The sequence below is a fragment of the Nelumbo lutea genome, chromosome 6, assembly GCF_056320005.1.
Source record: "Nelumbo lutea isolate HS-2025 chromosome 6, American lotus-T2T, whole genome shotgun sequence".
Lineage (NCBI taxonomy): Eukaryota > Viridiplantae > Streptophyta > Magnoliopsida > Proteales > Nelumbonaceae > Nelumbo > Nelumbo lutea.
The window spans coordinates 2,608,580-2,634,860 of record NC_142689.1 but is presented as its reverse complement, the minus strand read 5'-3'; the positions used below and the strand labels follow the sequence as shown (position 1 = coordinate 2,634,860).

General features: G+C 36.7%; 1 protein-coding gene across 2 annotated transcripts; it reads left to right on the top strand.

The window, feature by feature from the left end:
* Window positions 1-3,297: 3,297 nt before the first annotated feature.
* LOC148846826 (F-box/LRR protein) lies at window positions 3,298-24,984 on the top strand. 2 transcript variants are annotated; one of them, XM_088949134.1, is made up of 7 exons: window positions 3,298-5,208; window positions 7,521-7,954; window positions 14,077-14,238; window positions 19,448-19,523; window positions 20,351-20,506; window positions 24,415-24,504; window positions 24,644-24,984. In XM_088949134.1, the coding sequence occupies exons 1-7, from the start codon at window positions 3,511-3,513 to the stop codon at window positions 24,758-24,760; spliced, it is 2,733 nt and encodes a 910-aa protein (XP_088805260.1). In that variant the 5' UTR covers window positions 3,298-3,510; the 3' UTR covers window positions 24,761-24,984. The 2 variants fall into 2 exon arrangements, 1 of the variants encoding a protein (XP_088805260.1); XR_016100598.1 differs by lacking the exons at window positions 24,415-24,504; window positions 24,644-24,984 and adding an exon at window positions 19,631-19,747 and having other exon boundaries at window positions 20,351-20,489.
* The last annotated feature ends 1,297 nt before the right edge of the window (window positions 24,985-26,281 follow it).

The following is a 26,281-nucleotide window of genomic DNA, read 5'->3' as shown; positions in this document are numbered from 1 at the left end:
TCATTAATTATTTATTGTTTTTTTGTGATAAAAATATTTTCAGTAATTATGTATAAATCTAATTTTGTTATGCTATTTAACTGAAAATTTTCAATAATTGTTGGAGATTAAACTACTGCTATTTAACTTTTTAAATTTAATTTATTGTACTTATTGAATCTATTGTAGATTTTATAAATTTATTTTAGTGATTATGTATTTTAGTTATAATTTATTGATTAACATTTATTAGAGATTTATCTATTATTTGAGATTACACTATTTTATTGATTAATATAATAGATTTTTAGTATTTATTGCATTTTTGTAATTATTGTATTTTTATTAGTTTTGTATTGTATTATCATTGTAAATTTATTTTCAATAATTGTGTATTTTCACTGTAGATTTTCAATAATTATTGGTAATTAAACTGTTGTTATTTATTAGATATTAGACTATTAATTTAGCTGAAATTGAGAGTGATCGTGGGTTGGTTTACAAGTTGTTTGGCCAACCAAATCAACGTAGTCAGGTTGGGGAGTTTCACCCAAAATTTACTAATAATTAGTGAAAACTAGCCAACCTAGGTTGTAACGGTTTGGGTCAATTTTTAGTTTGGTTAGTTGTTCAAAATATTTAAACTTACAATTTAAATTTAAACAATAATGGTGGTATTTAAAAAAAAATAAGTTTGTGATATAAAATATTTTCGACTAAGGAATATGTGAGTTCTCCAACCCATATTCAATGAGTATTATATAGTGTTATTACCAAAAGTTAATAAATGCGGTTAGTAAATTACCAAAAGTTAATAAATATTGTTATCAATAATTAACTCATCATGAATTTTTAATGTATTTTGGGTAAATATTGTTATATTCATATTAATTAATAACATTTTAGAAATTGAAAACTCTTTAACTAATTTCTATAAAATTGAAAATTATATTTAATAATTATTAAAAAGTATAAAATTTTAGTTTTTGCTATTGTTATAGTTTATAGCCGAATGTAGATGGGGGAATAAAATATTATAATTATGAAAAATGGAACAATTGATTAATTTATACTGGAAAATAAAAGATAAATTAGTGTAATAAACCAATAAACTAACAATTTAAAATAATTTTCAATAAATCTCCACAATTACACAAATGTAATAAAATTTTCAAAAATTCCCATAAAACTACATTTTCATAAAATAACATTTTCGATGAGGGAGGAGCTGAATTAGGCCATGTTCGAGTGGGAAGGTTTGACTCAGCTGCAGGCCCCTTCCCCTTTGAACCTACTTCTTCCACTTCTTGAGCTGCTCTTACCTCTCGAAAGGATGTTGATCCTTGCATCGATGCTCGTCTTTGGCTTTCGTGTATTAAGTTTTGCCATTCCCATTCGATTGGCATTTTTGTGTTTACTGTTTAGTCTCACTCTTTGGGCACTCTCATTATGTTCCATTACGGCTTGAAACTTCTTATACACCTTGACCTTTCTCCACTTGCTAGAGCTTGCCTAGCTGCCCTCCACATATATATAGGGAAACAAACGGATCGGATTCGACTGATACTATTCATGCTGGATTTGATCCATTCTGAAGGTTGGCATGACTCAATTTGAATTCAAATCCTATTAGTAAGTCAGATCTGCAGATTTGATCCAATCTTACTTAATTTCTATAAAAAATAATAATTTATTAAAAGAAAAAATAAAATATACTAATTTAAGTAAAGTAAAAACAAGAATACAAATATTTTTTAATTATTTTCATCATATATACATGTTTTTTATAAAAAATAATATAAGTATATTTATAAATAAATAATATATATATTAGATCGGATAGGGGGTGATCCGAATTTGACCAAATTTGATCGATTTTTGGATAGAACCAGATCATGATCCGATCCATTTGCACCCATAGGTGTAACTATGCTATATCAGCTCGTGGGCTGGGCTGGGTTGTGTTTGCTACCTCTGGGATGCTTTAGAAGGTTTGGCCTTGCACAATCCATGGCACGAGCACAGGCTGCTCCGTGGGCCAAGCCTTGGTCCATGCTGGGTTGCGGATTGGGCCAAGTCACGAGAGGTATATTTAAAAAAATTGAAAAAAAATTAAAAATTAAAATAAATTAACAAGGTAAACAAAAATTGAAAATTTTATTTTATATAAATTTTGATGTATACAATTATTTATATATATAATAATAAAATGAAATTAAATAAATTATAATAAGAATAAAATAATATATTTATATATATACAATTATTTATAAAATAGTATATAAATATTTATTTTATATAAATGTATAAAATAAAATAGTATATAAATATATAAATATATATATATATATATATATACATGCTGGGCGAGGGGCTAGGCCTGTACTGTCGTATTATGTTATACCGTGCCCTACCACGAACCCGTTGGCCTGAAAAGCCAACAGGCCAACACGACCCATACCTTTGTGTCGTGATAGGCTGCGGGCGGCACGACGTAATTTACAGCTAAAAAAAGTCTATACCATTTTGTCTTTTATTATTTTTATTTTTCACTATCTTCGTTATACCATTTCTATGATTCCAAGTGTTGGTGGGCCCACATTGTTGAGTTTCATAGGTTTTTGGGTGTTAGTTGTGTGGGTTCTAGATGTATGTGGTGGATTCATCTCATTATTGAATTTAACAAGTTTTGAATGCTTGTGGGGCCCACGCAAAATCTATTTCTATGATTTTGGGTGTTGGTGGGCGAGTTTCATGGGTCCTGGGTGTTGGTTAAGGCTCACGCAAAATCCCTACGCTGAACCGTCATTCTCCCTACGTATACAAGTAAATGTGAGTATAAATGCAAATATATAGTGCAAAAACTTATATTTTATATCATTTTGTATTTATTTATGTTATATATATTTGTATTTGTATTGCTTTCAAACTGAGTCATACATCCCATTTATATGGTATTGCGTATATAATAAATTAAAATAAATAATTCATATATATATATATAATAAATTAAAATAAATAATATATATGTATATATATACATAATTTGTTATTTTTAAAAGAAAACAGATCGGATAAGAAGGGGTAGATCCGAAATATGATCATCAAGTGAAGGGGTAGATCCATATCCAGGAATTATTCGGGTTTTATTTGAAGGAATGAAGGAAGATTGTCCAACTATTTCATCAAGACGAGAGGAGCACAGTTTTAGCCACTCCCACTCAGTTGACCATTTAAGTTTGACCACTATACTATTAAAGGATATACGAGACACACTATATCATTGCGCAACGAATTTTGCGCGGGAAATATATATCGAACCGACGAGGCAGCCTTGACGTGCAACTTGCGAGCTTCCTCACGAAGTCTCAGCGCCACGACGTTGTTACAAGCACCTTTGGTTTGCTGCACCCAGTCCAGTCCCAGTCCCCGAATCCATCACTGTCGATCTTTCTCCTCATCTCTCGCCGCCTTTGTTGATCATAATTTCCTCTATTTCATCTGTCTGCTTATCTATGCATATCCGTCAATATGACGCTTTTACGATCTCGTGAAATAATTCCTAAATTTTCTCCTAAAACCCTAAATGCCCGAATAATTGAACCATCTACTCCAATACAACTCCAGGAACCTTCCAATGTCATTCTCCCCTCTCCCGCAATGATTTGCTCAACTCCTCCTCCTACTTCGTTTAGTGAAAGGCCTGAAGCTTTTAAACCAAGACGTAGTCTTCGACTTGCGTCCAAGTCAAAAGCTGCTGGAAATGATGAAGGTAGCAGCAAGGGACACGGAAAGAAGAATGTTACTAGAGAAAATCTTGGGGCTCTGAGTTCCAAGGAGGACAGTTTGAATTCTGATGTTGAAAGTCTGAAGGGAACGAGTGAGGATAACCAGGTACCCCCCGTGGTTTATAGTTCTGCTGCAGACATGGTCATTGATCCAGAGAATGATGAGTTGGGAACAGAAATTAAAGAGAACGAAGGAATTAAGAAGCATGCAGTTGATTTGGATGCCGAAGAAGTTACGGTTACCAAAGAACCCGCGTCGGGTTCCAGTTCTAGTGGAGAGACGGAAATGGCGAGCCCTGATTCGGAAAGTTTGAGGACGAAAAGCCAAAGAACCATGAAATCAGCCCGGGGGAATGGAAAGAGAAAATTGGATATCGATATCAATTTACCCACTTCGAATCCAGTGGAAGAAGATGGAGATGCCAATTGGTTTACAGATTTACGATCGGGAACTAGAATTTCCAAGAGAAGAACAGAAGGGACCGGTATTGGTTATAAGATAACTAAGAATGACGGTGACCATGATGGGTTAGTTTTTCAGGAGAAGGAAGCGAGGGAAACAGGAGGAGGAGATGAAGAAAAAGTGGGAAAAATCACCGAAAGTGGAGGGGTTGTTGATGTGGGAAATTCGGAGGCAGATCCGATTGATGATGATAATGGTCCTGTTAATGGTCAAAAAAGGTATAGCAGAGAAGAAAAAGGGAAGGCTATATTGATTAAGGATTCTTTTTTGTCGCTAGGTATTAATCCAGTGAACGATGATTTGGATCCTGAATGTGAAGAATTAATTGAAGACGCAGTTAGGGGTCTTATTCAGCTGCACGAAGCTGGAAAAATGGAGTTGAAAAAGCGGGCCACAAAAATGGCTGTGAGGAATAAGGCAATGCGAAGGAGGCAAAATAAGGAAAGGTTCCATGATACAGCTAGAGCAAATGCTTCTAAATTCGCCCATTTTCAACCTGAAGTTGAAGAGTCTCATTCACATGAAAGGGAAATGCCATCAGTAGAAAACAATCAGGAAATTGAAGATTGGCCTGGTCCCTTTTCAACTGCAATGAAGATTATTAAGGATCGAATGAAGCTAAATTCTCAGCAGGAGAATTCCTTATTGGTTGAAAGCAAACATGCACCAGTGATTAAATGGATGCCCTCAAAAACTAGAGGTCAAAAATTTCCAAATTCCTCAGTTCCTTCGTTGCAAGATTTATCCCTAAGCACCCTTGCTAAGAATTCAGATGCAATAGTTGCTCTTGAAGGTGTCCCGGATGACATAAGGCACAAACTCAGTGAGTTGCTCTGTGATTCTCGAAGGATGGACTCCCGTTTTGTGAACCTACTTGTCAGTGGCTGTCCTACAGAGATACGTGTAAAGAATTGTTCATGGGTGACAGAGGAGCAACTTAGCAGAACCTTTGGGATATGTAACACCGAAAACTTAATGGTAAACAATTCTTAATTTGATAAAGTTATTGAGTTCTATGATTTATATAGATATTTGGGGCTATTTCGACATAGTTTTATTTTTTCCCTTTTTTGTTTTTTGTTGAAACTCTAATTGAATAGCATCCTGGATGAAACCTTTCTGATTCTCCTTTGATGAAGAATTGTATATGGAAAAGAGCAAACATTTCACTCTTCTGCCTCTCTCCATATGTTCTCTTAACTAGGGCATTAAATGAAGCAGATTAGATCCAAGATCCACACCTTCATAAAGGGTGTGAAATGGGGAGGGTCAGGTCCAGGATCCATCCTGCTCTAGATCCCTATTCTGTATGTCAAAATGAATCCGGCCCAAACCCATTAGTTACATCCACTTGAAATGTGGAATGGATATGAATCCCACCATGCATTGCATTATATATTCTGATTGTGTAAATGGTTGAATGTAGGTCCAACTTAAAAGATTCTAATATAATCTAAACCAGATTCAAGTCCAACATTCCCATATTGGATTTGTTTGGTTCTTCTCCAAATCAACATGTTTCATGCCTACTACTACTCCTGCATATTTAGTGGGTTTGAATTATTAAAAGGAATCCTTTTTCAGGATGGAATTGATTGAGTAGATACAAATAAAATTTAGGCAGGATTTGGATTTTCTCTTTTTAGGATCCAACCTCAGATCTGGTCAGAATGTATAAACAAACCAGATATGGACCCATCTAATTATATCCATTTCAGATCCAGACCTGGGTCTGGTGAAAAATATCCTGTCTGGGTTGAAAAATGGAGCCAACTAGACTGGCTCTAGATTTAACCTATTGATACCCTACTTCTAAGTTCTTAACAGTCAACCACATGATTCCCAACCAACATCCAAACAAGTCAATTTTCAAATCAATTGGATTTGATTCTTAATCCATTGTACCCAATTAAATGGATCATAATTCCAAAAGGCTAATTTCAAGCTCCTTGATCCAAAGACAGCATTGATCATGTTTAAGGGTCTTTGTGTTACTTGAATGAGTGTATACAAACTATAATGGATATGAAGTTGAATGACCATAATTAACCTGATTTTATTTTGAACTGGATGGTGCAGCTTTGCTATATTCCTAGTAGGGTTTATAGAGAGAAATACAGTGTACCATTGAGTTAGATTGCTAATTTAATTCACAACTTATGCATATGCTTTGTTGTAGTGGAGTTAGCATATGTGCAAGTCATAGGACTTTGCAAGCAACTCACATTCATATTCAGATTGCTAAGTTTGATAGTTTATATTGTTAGACTTCCTCACTTTAAGAGAGTGAAATATTTTCAGATTGTGGTTCCTTCTACTTTGTCACTTCTCTCTAACATTAAGCATAAACATGATGCAAACCTCCCAATACAGTAGTTTGGTGTTATGATATGAATCTGGGTTTTTGACTGAGGTCCTGGTATACCAAACTTTTATTAGTGAGTGGAAAACCATTCAGTATTTAATGCTTTTTCAATAAAATTTCTCATGCTTGCAAAATTATGCTATCTTCTTTAAGATTTCTGCAATGGCATAGTATTGATGCTGATACCCATGATCTCTCTCTCTCCCCCTCCCTCCCTCCTTTCCTCCCTCCCTCTTGTAATGCATAAGATTTTTTTTTTCTCCTAGATAGTCTTGTTTAGCAAATATTTAGGAGATACACCAACCACCAGGAGTTGTTTGATGACAAATACTACCTATTTGGAAATGCATGAATCTTGCATATTTCACTTTGGTGTCTGAAGAATGTTTATGGTGTTTTACTAGTAAGCATGTATTTGGATGAACATTCATTTAGAGAGAAAACCCAAGGAGTAGTTCAAGCGGAGATAGGCTTAAAATTAGAATAAGCAATTTGTATTTTGCAGATGCTTGTTCTTGCTAAAGGAAGTCACCTGTGCTGATTATTTTAACTAGATCTCCTGTGCTCCTAAAACAAAATTGAAGTTGGGCCTTTGGGGCTTGGCTGCAAATCAGGGAGCTACCTGACCTTGGTGTAGCACTTATAACTTGGACTGTTATATTTTGTTGGTAGTCTAGTGAAAATGTCTTGCCAAGATATATTTCTATACTTTGTATTCTCCTTTTACAAGTTGAAAAAAGTCTTCTCCTTTTGCAACTTGGCAAAGCTAAATGCAAGTTCTAATTTAGATTATACTCTCTTCTAATTATTTTATCCTAACTGGAAGATCTTTCTTACTTAGCAAAAGATGTTTGAGTTGTAGTTTCTTCACTTTTAGTTACTAGAGTTTTCTAATTAGGCTGAATGTTCCCTTTCATGAAATCAGGTGCTACAACTTGACCTATGCGGACGATGTATCTCTGATTATATGCTACGTGCTACATTGGCTCAGTCACCAAATACCTTGCCTGCATTAACAACTATATCCTTGATAGGGGCATGCTGCCTTTCAGATGTTGGGCTAAATGCACTTGTTGCTTCGGCACCTTCTCTGAGATCTATAAATTTGGGACAATGCTCTCTTCTCAGTTCTATTGGTATCAATGCTTTAGCTGATTCTTTGAGATCGGTACTAAGGGAGTTATATTTAGATGATTGTCCAAATATAGATGCAATGCTAATCTTACCTGCATTGAAGAAGTTAGAATGTTTGGAATTGTTGTCAATGTCACGTGTTCAAACTGTTTGTGATGGTTTCGTTAGAGAACTAATTGCCATACATGGTCCAAGAATAAAGGAACTTGTTTTTGCTGATTGCTGGTGAGCTCCTTATCCATCTCCTTGTACATTTTGGGTATTTGCATGAAATTCCCTTTAAACCTTTGATCTAATTTATAGGGTTACATCATGACCATACTCTTTTTTATTACGTTCTTCAAGACATGCACCTTATTAGGGGTGGGAGTTTGACTTTGGTTTCTGTACATATACCTGTTTATTGAGGCAATGAAGTTTATGAATAGGGGGACTACAAAATAAACCACAAATTATAAAAATCAATTTCGACCTAAGACATGTTATTTAGGGTTGGAAATCATTTGAGTTAAAGAGAAAACATCTTGCAATAGGTTAGAGGTGGTCCCTTTGAGCATTATCCAAAATTTGCAAGAGTATTCATAGGTTGCTTGTTCATGTTATATATGTTCCAGTCTTTGTGAGATTCAAGTTTCAAATGAATGATATTGTGCCAACACTACATTTTATTGTTTTTATTTTTATAATGATTACTTCTATTGTCATGATCACTATCATTATTATTATGGAAACTAATTTGAAGACCTTGGTTCAGATCCCATTGGTGCTAGAAATATTCATAAAAACTTAAAAGTGCCTTGATGAGATAGATGAATTCTTGATGGGATGGTCTTGGAATCTCTAATAATACTGCTAACTTTGCTCCAATCAATCTTTATTAGCTCCACCATCCTATTCAACGAATTTGTAGAAAAATTAGGGTGTAAACTGAAGAATCCGAATGATTTAAAAATTTTCCTACAAAAGAAGAAGGAAGTGAGCAAATCGAAGAAGAGGAAATTGAGTGAAGTAGTGAGGCTGAATAGAGAGAAGGTGACAAGCAATTTGGAGTGAAGGGAAATAGGAGGAAAGGGTGAAGTAAAGGCTAGTAGTAGGAGGGGAGCAAGGAAAAAGGTTATTATGAGGATTCTTAGTTGGAATGTGAGGGGGTTGGGGAGTGCAAGGAAAAGAGCACGGTCAAAGAGGTGATTAAGAGGTATAACCCGGATGTGGTGCTAATCCAGGAATCCAAAAGAATGGACTTTGATAGCAGATGGACAAAAAGTGTATGGAGAGCTAGGGGGATCAATTGGGTGGCTGCTCCATCTTGGGGATCCTCAGGAGGAATTGTAACAATGTGGAAGAGGGATGTGCTTATGGGAATGGAGGAATTAATTGGTAAATACTTAGTATCTTTGAAGTTAAAGCAAGTAGAGAGTGGGTTTGAGTAGGTGTTAACGAATGTATATGGACCAGATGATTACATCGAGAGAAAGGAACTGTTGGAGGAATTGGGTGATGTTAGGGGACTATGGGAAGGGCCTTCGTGTTTGGGCGGGGATTTTTATGTGGTTAGGTTCACAGAAGAAACTAATAACCCTAATCAGAGGGTGACAACAAGTATGAGGAGATTCAATCTCTTCATGGATACATTTAAGCTTAAAGAAATCCCATTAGCCCACGAGACTTTTACCTGGTCTAATCTTCAATTGAATCCAATTTGCTCAAAGTTGGATAGGTTCCTATTCTCAACAGATTGGGAAGAACATTGGGGGAGTTTAGCATCTAGGGCACTTCCTAGACTCTCTTTTGATCATTGACCCATGGTGATTTGCAAGGAGGACCTACTCCGTTTAGACTTGAGAACATGTGGCTACTACACCCGGGGTTCACTAAGAAAATCAGAGAATGGTGGGACCAATGTAATCCTTCAGTGGAGTGGGAAGGCATGGGGCTTCATAAGAAGCTCCAATTCTTGAAAGCAAAGATTAGGGAGTGGAATCTATTGGAGTTTGGTAGACTAGAGGAAAGAAATAGAAATTTGATGGATCAGACTGAGGACTTGGACATGAAAGAGGAAAGGGGAGAATGTGAAGAGGGAGACAGGGAACAAAGAGGGGAATTGAGAAGGCAGTTGGAGGATTGTCTATACAAGGAGGAAGTTAGTTGGAGACAAAAATCTTGCTGCAAATGGTTGAAGGAGGGAGATAGAAATGCTGGTTTCTTTTATATGGTGGCAAATGGTAGGAGAAGAAAGAACTTTATCTCGAGATAGGAAGTTGAGGGGTCAATTTTGACCCACTAGGATGAGATAGCAAAGGCCTTTATTGATCACTTTAAATCCATTTTCAGAAGGCCTTTAAGTGGGAGGGTGTGGTTAGAAGGGTTGGATTGGCCAGATTTAGGGGCAGAAAATAGACAAAGGTTGGAAAGGAGGTTTGAAGTGGAGGAAATAAAAGGAAGTTGTGTTTTCTATGGACAGAACAAAAGCTCTAGGCCTAGATGGTTTCACAATGGCCTTTTACCAAGATTGTTGGGAAATATTGCAGAGGGATTTAATGCTAGTGTTTGATGAATTTCATAGGAGGAGAGTAATTAATCATGGGCTGAACTCCACCTTTATTGCTTTGATCCCAAAGAAGAAAGATGCCTCTCATCCAAAAGATTTCAAACCAATAAGTTTGGTAAACATTCTTTATAAGATAATTGCAAAGGTGCTGTCTTTGAGGTTAAAGCAAGTTTTGCCTGATATTATTGCACCTAACCAAGGAGCTTTTGTGAAGGGTAGACAGATGGCTGACCAAATATTAATTGCCAATGAGAGTGGAAGATTTCAAAAAGGTCAAAAAGAGAAGAGTGGTGTGCAAACTGGACCTAGAAAAAGCTTATGATTTGGTGGATTGGTCCTTTTTGAAGGAAGTGATGGGTAATTTTGGGTTTGGGAAAAGATGGTGTAAATGGATCATGGGTTGTGTCAGGAACTGTCATTACTCTGTGTTGGTAAATGGGACAATGGTAGATTTCATCCCAGCTATAAGGGGAATAAGACAAGGTGATCCACTCTCTCCTTTCTTGTTTACCTTGATTGTTGATGTTTTGGGACGATTGATTCATAGAGCATATTCAAGGGACTTGATAAGAGGGTAGAGGTTAGGAAAGGAGGAGATCCCACTTACCCACTTATAGTGCAGATGAGACAATGCATTTTTGTGAAGGTGGGAATTTGAGATGGATTAGGAACTTGAAAATGGTAATACAACTCTTTGAATAGATGTCCAATCTTAAAGTGAATTTTGAGACGAGTTGTGTAGTGGGAGTGAACATGGAGGATGGGGAGATCAGGGAATGTGAGGAGCTGTTGGGATGTGCAGTATCAAGTTGGTCCTTGAGTTATTTTGGCAAACCTCTGGGAGACAACCCTAAGAAAGGTAATTTCTGAAATCCGATGGTGGAAAGATTTGAGAAGAGACTTGCTTCTTGGAAAAAGAACTATCTTTGGTGGGAGGATCACACTAATTAGGGCAACCCTAGCCAATATACCCATCTACTTCTTATCAGTGTTTAAGATTCTAACAAAGGTGTCTAATAGTTTGGAAAAGATGATGAGACACTTTTTGTGGGAGCTGGGAGATGAGAAGAGGGACCATAGAGTGGGGTGGGAGGTGGTGGTTAGAAGCAATAGGTTAGGAGGTTTAGGGATTGGGAATATTAGAAAAAGGAATGTGGCTTTACTGGGGAAATGGTTATGGAGTTTCTCTTTAGGGAAGGAGAAGCCATTGGCTAAAATAGTGGTGAGCATTCATGGGCTGGAGGACGATGGATGAGATGCTAGAATGCTTGCAAGGACTACAAGTGCTTCACCCTGGAAAGCCATCCACGACTTATTACGTGTCTTTTCCCCTTTGATTAGGTATGGTTTAAATTCAAGCAACCTCACAAAATTCTAGGGACAGACTTGGGTAGGGAATTCCCCATTGAAGGACTAGTTTCCATCTTTGTATGCTCTTTTTGACCTAAGAAATGAGCCCATATCTTCCTTCATTATCCCTTCATCCTCAAATTCTGGGTTTGGATGGAATTTGGGTTTGAGAAGGGCTGTTAGAGATAACAGACCTGAACAGCACTTTGGCTCTCTTGGGTGTTCTTGAAAATGTTTTCTTGGACCCCACAAAGGATGATACCAGAGTTTGGACTCCACCCCCTTAGGTTCCTTTTCTGGTGCCTCCTTTTTTAAAGTCTTGACTCAGCCAGACAACCTCGTAGGCTTATCTTTCCCTATTAAAGAGATCTGGTGCAAGCCAATTCCTCCTAGGGTTGGGAATTTTTGTTGGGAATCATTTCTGAATAGAATCAACACTAGTGATCTGCTTCAAAGAAAGAGACCCAAGACATGTTTATCCCCTCATAGGTGTATTCTTTGTAAAGCTGTTGGGGAGACTGGTTTTCACCTTTTGATTTCTTGCTGGTTTGCCAAAACTATTTGGGAATGGGCTTTTTCCCTTTTTGGGCTTGGGTGGAGCCCCCCCTGTGGATGTGCAGAACTTCTTTTACTCTTTATTTTTCATGTGGCATTTGAAGAGGGGTAGGATTATGTGGAGATGCCTAAGGTCTGTGGTGTGCTGGTCAGTTTGGGAAGAAAGGAATTCAAGACTTTTCTCTGAAAGAGAAAGAAGTGTCAAAAATTTGATAGAGCTGATTCACATTAGGTACATTCAGTGGCTGAAATCTTCAGACCTATTCACAGGTTTTACTGTGGATGATCTGCTGAGGAAATGGAGAGAGATCGCTAGCAGCGCCCATGTCAAAATGGGTCTAAGTCTGTCTTGGACCCCTCCTCCCACTGGATTTATAAAATTGAACTTTGATGGTAGTAGTAGAGGGAATCCTGGGCAGTTGGGCATTGGGGGTGTATTTAGGGATGAGAATTGGACTGTTTCAGCTTTGTTCTCAGGCCCAATTGGGGTTGGTGACTCTCTTATGGCTGGGATCTTTGCAGTCTTGGAAGGTGCCCATAGAGCAAAGGATATGAACATTAGAAGGCTTGCAATTGAAGGGGATTCAGAGGTGGTGCTAGGGTGGCTGCAAGAAGACAAGGCTGGTTTATGGAACTACAACAATGAAAGGAGAAAATTCAGATGGCTGGTTAAGGACATGGAAATAAGGTTCAGTTGGGTGAAGAGATCTGCTAACTCGTTTGCTGATGAGTTAGCCAAGCAAGGGGTGGTCAGGGAAGCTATATATTGGGCTCAGTTGTAATTCTGGTTTTTCTCACTTTGGGGGCTCTTGCCTCTGCTGGGAAGTTAAGAGAGTTTATCTCCCCCTCTGTGTAATTAATTATCCTGTTTGATTAATGAAAGTTTTGTTATTGATAAAAAAACCATCCTGTTGAACATTTTAATTGAGCACAGTGAGTCCATGTGGCATGAACTAGTTTTTTGCTCTTCACTGCAATAAGATTTCTATTAAGAATGGGGATTCAGTGAAGTCTTCTGGGACTTGGTTTTCCAGTATATTGAATATTTGACTATTGGTTCAATAATTTTCCTCATAGTCTGATTGTTGGAGAAGCTTATCTTCTTCTATACCAATCAAACCTATATTTATCAATATCGAAAGTTACAGAAATCATAACACCAGCTTCAATTAACTGAAAGAGCCATCCTAGAAGGCATATCCCTATTTTCTCATGATGTAATATTATCATATTATGATGTCAAAATGTGTCAATTTAAAAAACAAGTAGGTTTATTGCCAAATTACAGGTTAAAAATATATCTATCAATAATAATTGGATCTAGTCCCAATTAATAATTGCGTCCGTTCTGTGTCTGTTATTACAGACCCTACAGGTTCTGGTTTGGAACTGGTTTTGCACATTTATTTATTGGGTTGGGACCCAGTCTACCCTGAGTCCCTGACCCTGAACAAACCTGACCCATTGACAGCACTAGTTATAGTCTTCAAAATTAAACATGATCTATCATGTAATTACATTCCTTGGAGACTTTCTCTCCAATGGGAATAACTTGTAAATCAATTTTCAAGAAAAAGTTTTTCTCTTTAGAAGGCATATAGTAATTCTAAATTCAGATAATCCTGATTTAGTTTTGAGCTAAACCCTAACTATTAGAAAAATCTTTTAGGCATGCAAAATCTTCTGATGCCACATGGTTAATGACGCCCTTCACTATTTTTCTAGGACAAAAGTAATTCAACAATGCATGATCAGTTTACATGTAAGCATATTATAGCTCACTAGTTTTTTTCCCCTTGATTCCCAGAATAATTGCTTTTATACACAACATTTGAAATGATGTAATGTTAACTTGCCCATTGTTGATTTTGGACACCTTTTTTACTGGATGCAGGAAATTGACTGATCACTCCTTAAAAGTCATTGCAGAAGCTTGTTCTGGATTATGTGCACTTAATCTTGCTAACTTGCACAAATTGACTGATTCTGCAATATGCTACCTTGCAAATGGTTGTCGATCGATTCAAATGCTCAAACTTTGCCGCAATGCATTCAGGTTTTTCTTTCTTTGTTCTGTTAACATCATGATCTAGTTGTTATTTCTCTTCCATAATTAATAAACTAAATGTAGTTGCTCATGGTGATATATTTTTGCAAAATTAATTATGCATACTCGTGTTGTAAAGTTCACTCTTTTTAGCATTTTCAGGAAATATGCTGTTTTTGGAAATATTCTTTTTTGTAATTTACTTGCTTTACTTGATACTACTTGCAAATTTAGTGTTACATTATTGACAAACACGTTTACCTATTTTCATTTTGGTTATGATTGCCATTGAAATGTGGAAATGAGAGTGATTAATCTGGCTGGGAACCTAGTGAGCTTCTTGATTTGGTCAGCTCGTAAGTAAATTATATATATAGTGAATAATATACTGAAAATAATCGGTAAAAAATAATATACTGAAAATATATGATATTAGTAAATACAAACTCCCGGTGTTTTGAGGTGTAATACAGGTAGTCTATAGCCTAACTCTGGTTGAATAAAGATAGTTCACAGATTTGTGTTACTGCTCCATTGCATAATGAATATGCTGGTTGCACACACACACATACACACATAATTGACATTTTGATGTATTACCTAATAATTACTACAATCCAATTGCAAGAGCGCTGCTCTACCAACTGGGCATATCTTTTTTTTTTTTTTTTTTTTGTTGAATAACAGAAACTGATTTATTATAATAATAAGGAAAGTGTCTAAAGGGGATAAGGGGATAGATAAGCTCTCTTAACTCTCCCAAATACAAACAGTAAAATTACAATACAGCCCAAAATAAATGATCCCTTCCCATCTCCTGCTTTGCTAATGTATCAGTGAATGGATTAGCATTTCTTTTCACCCATTGCACATTGATTTCCATTCCTTGAGACAGCCACATACTCCTTTTCTCATTAATATAGCACCACCATCCAGCCTCCTCTTCCTTCTTCCACCACTCAATAACTAACTTTGAGTCCCCCTCAATTACTAGCTTCTGAATGTTCAACTCTATAGCCCTTTGAAGACCTTCCATCACAGCCATTATTTCTGTCCTCAAAGAATCTCCAAACTAATCGATCTTGAGTAGACAACAATAATTTTTCCTTCCTCATTTCTAAAGATACCCCCTCTACCAACTGGGTATATCTCCCCAAGTCAGATGGAGCGTGCATGAAGGAACCAAATGCGTTTTCTACTCTTTTACCTGGCACAGTTTCCCATCCTAGACCTTAACTAGAGACCTTGCATGTGAGGTAAAACATCACATCTATGATTAACCAATTGACAGAGAATTAATAGATTCTTTTATGGGAGTGAGTCACCCTTCCAAATTTAGCATACAAACCTCTGTATTGTTGTTACCCTTTGGGTTCAACCCTATTAACTCTAGGATCCTTGTTTATTTGGGGTAGTGCTGGTTTTGTGCCTCTATTCTTTCTTTCCTTCCTATTTTGGTTTATAATATGTTCCTAGTGTCTAATTTTCCTTTTGTAGCATGAGGGTACCTTATTTATTCCTTTTTTCTACATGTTCTATATCAATCAACACAGGAAACGAATATCTAGAGTTTATGTGGGACATACTCCTATCCACCCATTCCACTTATAGGGTCAAAAGATGCATTGAAAGCCAACATTGTGCATCGACAACATATACATTGTAGAACACAATAAGTCTTATATAGAAAGTCAACACTTGTGAGGTGCAATAAATGTGAAGAAAATTGGCCTTTATCTCCCCATATGTGTTTTCTATGTAAGGCTAATTATGAGGGACTTCGGAGCCAATTCTTTGCCTTCTTCAATGCTCCTTGGCAGCTTCTAGCACAAATGTTCTTACTTCTCAGCAAGCTTTTTTTCCCCTAGGAGGAGAGGAAAGATCAGATATTTGAGACATCCTGTACTATACACCATTTGGGAGGAAAGAAATGGCAGCCTTTTTAGGCAAAAGTTGGTTGGTCATGTCTTAACAGATGATTTTGCCATTAGAATGGTTCATTGGTTGTGAACCATAGAAGAGTTTAGTGATTTGTCTATGGATAACATGATCCAGACCAAGGGCCACCCAATGTTGGTCCTAGCTTTCTGGGGTCTTGGAGTGGTGGACTGGATACAGAGCTAACCTTCAGCATTCTTTTGGACAAAGTGGCTGCTCTTATATTTGAACCGACATTCTCACACTTGTCAGCCTGAGATTTTGATGGCAGTAGAGGGGGTGTTTTTAGGTATGAAAAGGGTGATGTTCTTGCACTTTTTTTCCAGGTTCAGTAGGAATGGAAACTCCTTGACGCCAGAGTTGATGGCTATGTTACAGGCCCTATCAATGGCAAAGGAATTGAATCTCACAAGAGTTCTGTTAGAAGGTGATTCACGAGTGGTAACAAACAGGTAGAGGTGTAAATTGGGCCGTATAGCCTGTGGCTCAACACGATTTTGAGCCAGCCCGGCACGACGAATTGCAAGCCGTGTCAGGCATGGCACGATCGTATGGGCCGTGTCGGGCCTAGGGTTTTAGGCCCATGGGCCGACACGACATGGCACGACCGAGCGGACTGTGCCAACACAACCTAGCCTGTGGTCTGGCCTGACCCATATATATTTATATATAATATATAATATGTATATATATTGTATAATAATTATATAATATATTAATATATATAATTTTATTATATTATTTCATTTTATTATTGCATATATAAACAATTGTATACATTAAAATTCATATAAAATAAAATTTTAATATCTTTTTTAATTTTTTTTTCTATTTTCAAATTTATGATAAAATTTTCATTATTTTTTTAAAATTTTTAAAAATCATTGCTTGGCCCAGTCCGCAACCTAGCCTGGCCTAAGACTTGACCCGTGGACCAGCCTGGCCTATGGCACGGGCCCATGTGGGCTTGGGCCATGTCGTGCTGACCCCCTAGAGTATCCCAGGGGAGGGAAGTGCGACCCAACTTGGCCCGCGGGTTGGCATGGCACGGCCCACACTTTGCACAGGGCGCATGCGGTCCATTCGTGCTAGCCCAACACGACCCGATTTACACCTCTATAAACAGGCTAAAGCATAATGGACAAGGGTTGTGGTATTTTAGACAAGAGATTAAGGAAATCAAATGAATGAAGTATGGAGATAACAGTTCAATGGTTCCTAGGTTGGCAAATGGATTAGCTAATGCCTTAGCTAAACAAGGGGTGACTAGGGAGCAGTTGTTTTGGGCATTCATGTGATGGAGTTAATTTATAAGGGGTAGGGTGGAGGTTCTAGCCTTACTGTTGGCTGTATTTTACATTTTTATAATTTTCTGTATATTTTTATTATAAAGTTTCAGTTGTAAAAAAGTTAACTTTTGATAAGTTCTAAATCAGAGCTTGTCCCCTCCCCCTAAAAGTAGTGAAGCTAAATTTTGTTGGTTGCACTCTGGGGAACCAAGGGTATTTATGGTGGAGGTGCTTTTAGGGATTTATTAGGGCCTTAGAGATTTTATTAGCTTTTTATATCCTTATTGGTTTAGGTGGCTGTGGCTCTCTTAGAATGGAGATAAAAGCATCACTACTAAGGCTCAGTTTTTTTAAAGCTTTTGTTGTACCAATGTGGATGTTGAGTAGGATTCTTAGGTGGCCATTGGATGGTTTAGGGAAGGAAGTGAGAGTTCATGGAATCTTCAAAATATTCCTAAACAGTCTAGAGAAATGTGAGCATCTCATTAGGGTTGCAATCTTTGTCTTTTTTAATCTTAATAAAATTTCTGTGTTGCTGATAAAATAATAATAATAATAAAATGAGGTGTGGAATTATTAGGGATCATCAGTCCCAAGATAGCTTGTTTCTTGCTGAGATGTGTTCATTTGTTTTGCTGGTTTCCTATTTGGATTCTTCAATTGAAAAGCTTTTGTATCTGTTCCCTAGCTGGGTTATCATGATGCTCTTAAGTCTTATCAGTCTTTGTTGATTAATAAAATTCTTTGATCTTGTTAGTGATAAGCAGAACACTATGGGAGCAACAAAGCAATGGCTCTTTAGGGACCAAAATTATGGTTCTCTTAATTCTATGGCTTGTGTTCATTTGGCTATATAGATCTCTGGCAGATACAAGTAACTTTTGAAACAAGAATAATCTTGGAAAAGATTGGATGACAGTGACAGAAAATGGCATGCAATATTTGCATTATTAGAAGCCTCCTGAGCTTATGAGTTCACTTTTGCTCATACATTTGATTTGTCTGAATGTTTCATCATAGATACCAATGAGATACCACATAAAAGGGTGGTCCATGTCAGATTAAGAAGTAAACTTAACCGTGAATCAGTAACAGAGACAAAGGTTAGATTGGATATCAAGTTTAGAATGGAAGGAATCTGTTTCTCGTTTATGGTTGTCTTTCCTTCTTAATCTGATAAGGACTATCCTTTGATGTGGAATTGTCTCATTGATTGGTATGAGAGAACATTCATACAAACGTAAGTGCAAAAAGGAACTGCTGAAGTCATGTCTATTCTTAATTTTGTGGGGAATTGAATGGAAATTTAGCAGGAGTGATTCTGAATTAGGAATCCCTTTAATAACTAGTAATCATGCTGGAAAGAGAATTTATTGGTTATTACTTCTTAAAGATTGGGGCCATTGCTTGGTGTAATGGTAAAATTTCATGCTGACAATGCCAGAACTTAGAGTTTGAATCTGAGGGCACCCAGTTTGTGCAAAGAAGTTTCAATAGGTCCTTGTCCAGTCCACCTCTCCCAAAACCCCAGATAGCTGGGGCCGGCATTGGGTAATGGCCTTTTATTACTTCTTAGAGATTATCAATCATAAGTAATTGGGTAGGAGAGATTAGATATCTCTTCATCTAGAAGAAAGTAAAGGTGAAAATAATATCCGTCAAGAAAATTCTTTATATTACTGCTCTACCTTATAAATGCTGGATTTGGGGAAGTTAACAGATAAGGACCTGGCAATAGTGTGTTCCCTATTACACACTGTGTTCCTAGCCTACTACTTTGGAATCCTAGTTTTCTCCCCAAGTCCCCTTATTTGTGTGCTTGCTTGTTTGTAACTTGGTCTATTTGACTTACATATGTTCAAGTTTTTAACTGTAATATAATATGGTAGTGATTAGATTGTTAACATAGCTTGTTAAACTCGTGTGTTTTCATTCTTCAATTTGTTGCCATTACTTTTCATTGGCTAACTAACTAAAACACTTATTCACAGTGATGAAGCTGTTGCAGCATTTCTGGAAACCTCAGGAGGGTTCTTAACGGATCTTTCATTGAATAGTGTTAAGAAGGTGCACTTTAACTTGCAACACTACATTTTCCATCAAGGATTTTGTGGCTCCATTTTTAAATCATAAAAATCAATGATTGTCAAGATGTAAATATCATTTTCATGTAGGTACACCACATTTGACTACATTTTACCTCCCCCTACCACCAATGAAACTTTAAAGGAAAAGAAACAGTTTTACTTCTTTAGATGATCTTTATATCTAGTATCTCTTTCATAACTAAGGTATGCTTTGTTTTTCTTGAATTCCATATTCAGAACTTTTATTTGGTTCAGTTCCTATAACATGGAAAATTAGAACTTTATTTTTCCATGACATGGCTTCTTTCTGCAACTTAAACCTATTCACTTCACTTGTGCCATTGCTTGCAGCTACTCTCAAAGTGATTCTACACACCAATGCATATATTCTCCTTACTCTGTCATACTTTCTGTTTCTGATTAGCATTCTATAAGTTTTTGTGGTGGTTAACTTAGGGTCATAGATGTTGTTTTCATCCGATTCCTCAAATTTGTCTGTCCTTTTTACTCACTATGTTGGTCTTCTGAACTTGATATCATTTTGAGCAGTGCGAATTGTGGTTAATGAGAGGGGCCTAGGGGAAGAACAAATATGTGCTGGCTACTGTTAGTTAGGCTTAAACTTGTTATTTGAACTCAGTGGCTTGGCCTGTTTACTGTGTATGCCAAGCTCTGTCTGGCTCTAGGTTGTAAAATAATCATTCAGCTAGGTTCTGGTTTAGGACTTTGTGGAGGCCATAATCTTGGCTTGTTTGAACCTAAAAAGTTGTTTACCTGCTTTCTCATGCATCATGTGACTTATTACAGGTTGGCCACAATACAGCCATATCTCTTGCCAAACGTTCAAGAAAACTGCAGAGTTTAGATCTGTCTTGGTGCCGCAATTTGACAGATGAGGCACTAGGGTTAATAGTGGACAGCTGCATATCATTGAAAGTGCTTAAGCTGTTTGGGTGCACTCAGGTATGTTTGTGCATATTAGAAGCACTAATTTGTGTTGTGAAACATCACACTTGAGCCATATTTTGAAAAGGTTGTGATGGCATCCTCCTTAGGAGTAAAACATAGGCTTTCATTAATCTAAAATAGCTGGATCAGGACTGTTCTGAATTACCACTGCAGGCATTTTGTTGCACTAGCTACTATAAAATAGATTGGATATTCTAACAAAAAAAAGTGTTAATGCATGCGTCTACAATCCTAAGTGTGAAACCAAACGGTTTTCTATAGACCACTTTACCTCAACTCAATAAAGCCTTTTCTTAACTATATAGGGCCTTAGAAAGAGGAACCGTTGATTGGTGCAATGGTAAAATCTCAGGCTGTCAAACTTGAGAATACAGGCTTGAGTCTGAGAGCAGCCAGTTCATGCAAGAAAACATTCAAGGTTTAGGTCCATATCCCAGTCCTTCCTAATGACCCCATATTGCTGGGAACAACATTGGGTAATAACCCTTTTAAGGGGTCTTAGATGGACAAACTTAGTTGTCCTCCTGAGGAGTATGATCCATTTTCCATCCTCTTAGTAATGCTTTTGATTACTACTGGTATCTTTATGGCTAGACATTGGTTGTTGTTCAATTAATAAAATTCTAGAGCTATCAATTAAAAAAGCTTAGTAACTAATAATATCATTGTACTTTATTTGCTTAACTCATATTAGCCTTAGAGCCTTGGAGGCAAAATCCAAAGAGACCAGTTTAGCTACAAGAGCATGGTTCACAATATTGGCAGGATTTTTTTCCTACCATCTTTGATATATTGTTGATATGCTAGTGATATTTCAGATTTTATTGATAGAATATGCTTTTAAGATTTAAAATTTTAGAATATTGTTAGAGACTGATATTCCATTAAATGATCGTAGTTCTTTTATTTCTTAATTTTTCTCTTAAAGAATAAATGGGGTTGCAGTGATTGAATGATTGGTTTACTATTTTGATACGATTCAACTAAGTCAGTATAATTCAAAAGAAAAAGAAGAGACACAACTACAAAAGATGATTCTCAATCTAATGAAAACATGTAATGACAAAAAAGTCACGAGTCAAAATGGAAAGTAGTGACATATGCAATAAAGAGAAGATAGATAGAAGACTAAAAGGGAAACAGAGAGAGATACCGAGTGAAGTCTCTTAATCTTCTGTATTTGATTCATATGGTTGTTTGCTATGGTTTTTAAGCCTTAAATGTGCAATCATACTTCTTCTAATGTTTTCTTTAAGGTTTATTAACAAATTCCATATTTTCAAAAAAATTTTCTAGATTTTCCAAATATCTTAGTGACATTAGAAAAATGTTCCCGAAATTTCCCCATCTCTACATGGTGAAATGTCCATCAATATTGAAATTGCAAACCATGGAAAAGAGAATGCCAATAAAAGAGGCCCTGAAGCTAAGAAATACAAATAAGAGGTCTTTTTAATTCAAATTGGTGCCTCAAAATCTGAAAATTGCACTGATCATTTAGCCACTGATCTGAGTTACTCATAATCTGGTTGAGTTATTAAGTGAAATATTTAAAAGTAGAGGAAGTAGACTAAGATGGATTGGTCATGTGCAGAGAAGACCATCTACATCATCAATAAGAAGTAATCTGTTAAAAGTTGAAGGGGATTGAAGAGCTAGAGGTAGACATATAAGGGCATGGGTTGAAGCAGCAAGAAATGATTTAGTGGCTCATAATTTAACAATGGATATGGCATTAAACAGAACGGAATGACAGAATAGGGTTCATGTGGTTGGCTCTATATGGTTGGTATAAGGATTAGACTACAATGATTTAAAAGTAAAAAAATACGTAAAGTGTTTGTATAAAATGGTTATGAGGCCAGCAATATTGTATGGAGCAGTGTAAGGCAGTCAAGAAACATGTCCAAAAATTAATATTATAGGGATGTGAATGTTGAGAATGAGTGGGAAAACTAGAAAGAATAGGATCAGAAATGTACTTGAAGGAACCTAAGAGTAGCTCCAGTAGGTGATAAAATGAGAGAAAGTAAATCAAGATGGTTTAGTCACATGCAAAGAAGGCCACCTACAGCACCCCCAATGAGAAAAAAATGATCTGTTACAAGTTGAAGGGTCTAAAAACCAAAAAGGACATGGGTTGAATAGTAAGAAATGATTTGGGGGTCCATAATTTAACAATGAATAGGGCAGAATGGAAGATTCATTTAACTGACCCCATATAGATGGGACAAGGCTTAGTTCAGTTGACAAAATACATGGAAGTGGGAAAATTAATTTTTTTTTGGAATAAAATTGTAGGAATATTAAAATCACAAAAATAAAATAAATTACAACAGTACAAGTATTTAAATTTCATGGTAAACGAAAATAAAAAAATTGGGGGTGGATTTTAGTGGAAACGCCTGATTGCTGATCTATTTTAGTAGCTAATATTGGTGACCTGATTGCTGATCTATTTATTTACAAACCTCAGACTGGCCCAACTTGATCAGAACTAGTTTTATCAGGATTCAATCTGTATAACTGAGTTTTAAAATACTTATTCAGATCTATTACCAGGGAACTTATTGACCACCTTAACAAAGGTACCCGACCATTGGGCTGTCATGAACAAGCACCTTTATATTGGATTAAAGAAAATGGTCATTACCAATATTTTACCATTGTACCACTTTCTGTCTCTAAGACTGCTTACCATTGTTCAAGGTTTGGATATGTCATGATTGACACCTAAAGAAATTTCAAGAACATATAGACCTCAAAAGTCAAAACATATCTATTTAATATTCACTCTGGACTCCAAGGTTATAATCTATCCAAGAGAACTAAATGCTCCATATAAAACTATTTTCTCATCCAAGAATACCATGCAAAAGAGAGATAGTATACAAGAACTGCAAGCTTGTCTTCATGGGGCCAAGAGGTGATATGGGCCCCATGTAATGCTGAGTGAGAGATGATATGCCCCCATTGAAGCCATCTGGACCCCATGATTAGTTTTTTTTTTTTTTTCACTTGTTCTCTGGCCCAATCGGGGTGGGACATTTCATGAGGGCTGAGATACTAGCAGCTCTAGAAGGGGTACAAAGGGCTAAAGACATGAATATTAACAAACTGATCATAGAAGGCGGCTCTGAGATTGTGGTGAGCTGGCTAAACAGGACAATTCTAGGCTTTGGAACAGCAATGAAAAGAGGAAATTTAAGTGGCTGACTAAGGACATTGAAATTCAATGCATTTGGGTAAAAAGAAGTGCAAACTCTTTTGCAGATGGGCTAGCTAGGCAAGGGGTGAACAGGAACTCTATATTTTGGGCTCAGTTGTAATTGCTCTTATATTTTGGGTGTATGCTGGCTGATTCCGGGAGTTTAGATATTTTCACTCCTTCCCATTATAAAATTTCTTAATCAATTAATGAATATTGCTGTTATTGATAAAAAAATAAAGCTGATCCCACTATCGTCTTAACAATCAAGCTTTCTGTTAAAGAAAGGCTCTAAACATAAGATAAAGATAAGACAGCTGGAATTCATTGATGTTCATTTGTCAGACTGCACCTTTTACCTATTTTAGCAGTGTTCATGCAGTTAGCAATATACTTGGGATCATGTAACATCCAGTGTTGGTGTAAATATGTATAGTGTCGATATACAGGTATGCTGAACATGCTAGTTGCTTGGTATCACTATTTTTTCTTCTCGACCAATATGATCATATCTCCTTAAACGTATGTGGAGGTTCTCGGAATTGTCTCCATAGTATACATGTGTATTTCATTCTGGTTCTTAGACTTGGGTGTTCTTGGATCTTTTTTTCATGATCCTTGAACTTTGAAATTTATAATACAGTATAATGAAATCTATGAAGGTTAAGAAAGGTTAATGATTTGTTCCCTGCAGATTACAAATTTGTTTCTGGATGGCTATTCAAATCCCCTTGTGCAGATAATTGGATTGAAGATGACCCCAATACTAGAAAATGTCAATATGGTTGGTCCTCGGGAAACTCATTATTCTTCTTTACCTTCTTGCACAAGGTCACAAAGTTCAGGTGACTCAGATGCATGATATTACCAGATTGTTTTCACTAAAGTCCGGGAGACAACACAAATTTTCTTTTCCTTTGTAGAATGAAGCTTACTATGCATATACACTAGATCGGAACTTTCATCAGAAGAAGACTGAGATTGTTACATCTCCCCCCAAATGGCGTCTTAAAGTTGGTCTTTTTTGTTTTTGTTTTTAATTAGTCTTGGTGTGTTTCGTTTTTCCCTTCACAGCTTGTTACCGGAAACATGTGCTATAATTACCAAAGTTGCATCGTGATGGCTTGTCATTGCATGCATTTGTTCTGTCAGTTTTTGTTAAATTCTGATACAATGGATGGAAATTCCTTTTCTTGGAATGAGTGGTTTGTATAGATTACAATGAACAATTGATATATATTGAACTGGATGAACATTTTTCTTACTACTTTGTTGCAAGAGTCGATGATAGCATAGGCCATAGGGTTTCTGGTTGAAGGTATGCATTAGGCCCTTGGATGATGCATGAGCCAATGGTTAACGACGTTCCTCCTTTTTTCATCTGCTATTGCTACCCCCTCCCGATGTGCTTTTGATCTGCTAACCAGACATTCTCGTCTTTTGATAATGATTCATTTAGTTCAAACGAGGCTGCCTCTTCTAGCTTTAGCAAATTGGATGAATGTTCGTGTATCGATAGATCTGATCACTTGGCACTTTGTAAAATGTTTAAACCAAAAACTGATCAAGATATTGTGCATTATATATATATATTATATAAAGAAAAACTAAAAATGACCCTCAAATTGTACTTGTGACTCTTTTACCAGATATACAACGTTCAAACAAGTTGAACGGCAAGCGCAAGAGGGCATAGAAGAAGACAAATGGAGAGAAAATAAATAAATGGTTTGACATATGGTGGCTGGACGTGAAGCCATTGTAAGTATAAAGATGGATATATTAGAAAATTGTCCCCAGTGGGAATGATTGATTCTTCTACTAATTGCTAAAGAATCGACATCATTTCTAAAATAATAATGTTTTCAAATCAGTTGACGTGGCAAGATGAGAAAATGGAATCCCTCCTACGCCTACGGGACGTAACACACATACAACTTTTGTCAGATTTTTCTTCTTTTTGAAGTTATTGTTTAAATAATAACATAATGGGGCTCAAAAAAAGTTTTTCTCGTTTTGTTTGAGTGTCAAGCCACGTGCTTTCTCCTTTTTGCGAGTTTGCATCTGCTGAGGAGAGGAGAGAAGAGGAGAGGGAGCATTCTCCTACGACCCTCCAATGAGTCACGGACAAGATGAATCTTGATCGTAAATTGATATCAAATTTACGGATAGGATGCGATTTATAAAGGGCCTATGGGGCTGTCATTCAGAATTCTGCATTGAATTTGGTTTTATCAATTTATCCGTATTTCTTTAGGCGTCGCAGGGGAATGCTGCGACCCCAATAAAACCCGGACACATCATTGATTGAAAATAGAAAAATAAAAGTTTGCGTGCTGCTGGTGTGTTCCAGTTCCGTTGGAGTCGCAAAGGGAGTCCAGCGACGATGGTCGCGTTAGCTGTCAATAGTAGATGTCAACTCACATGTCCTGTGGCTCGATTGATCGAGACCGAATCAACCCCACAAGGCCACAACGTCCTACATCATATCCTCTCCGTATATTGGGAACATCTCCCGATAATGATATCATCATTTTTGGTATATCATCGGAGATGTTCTC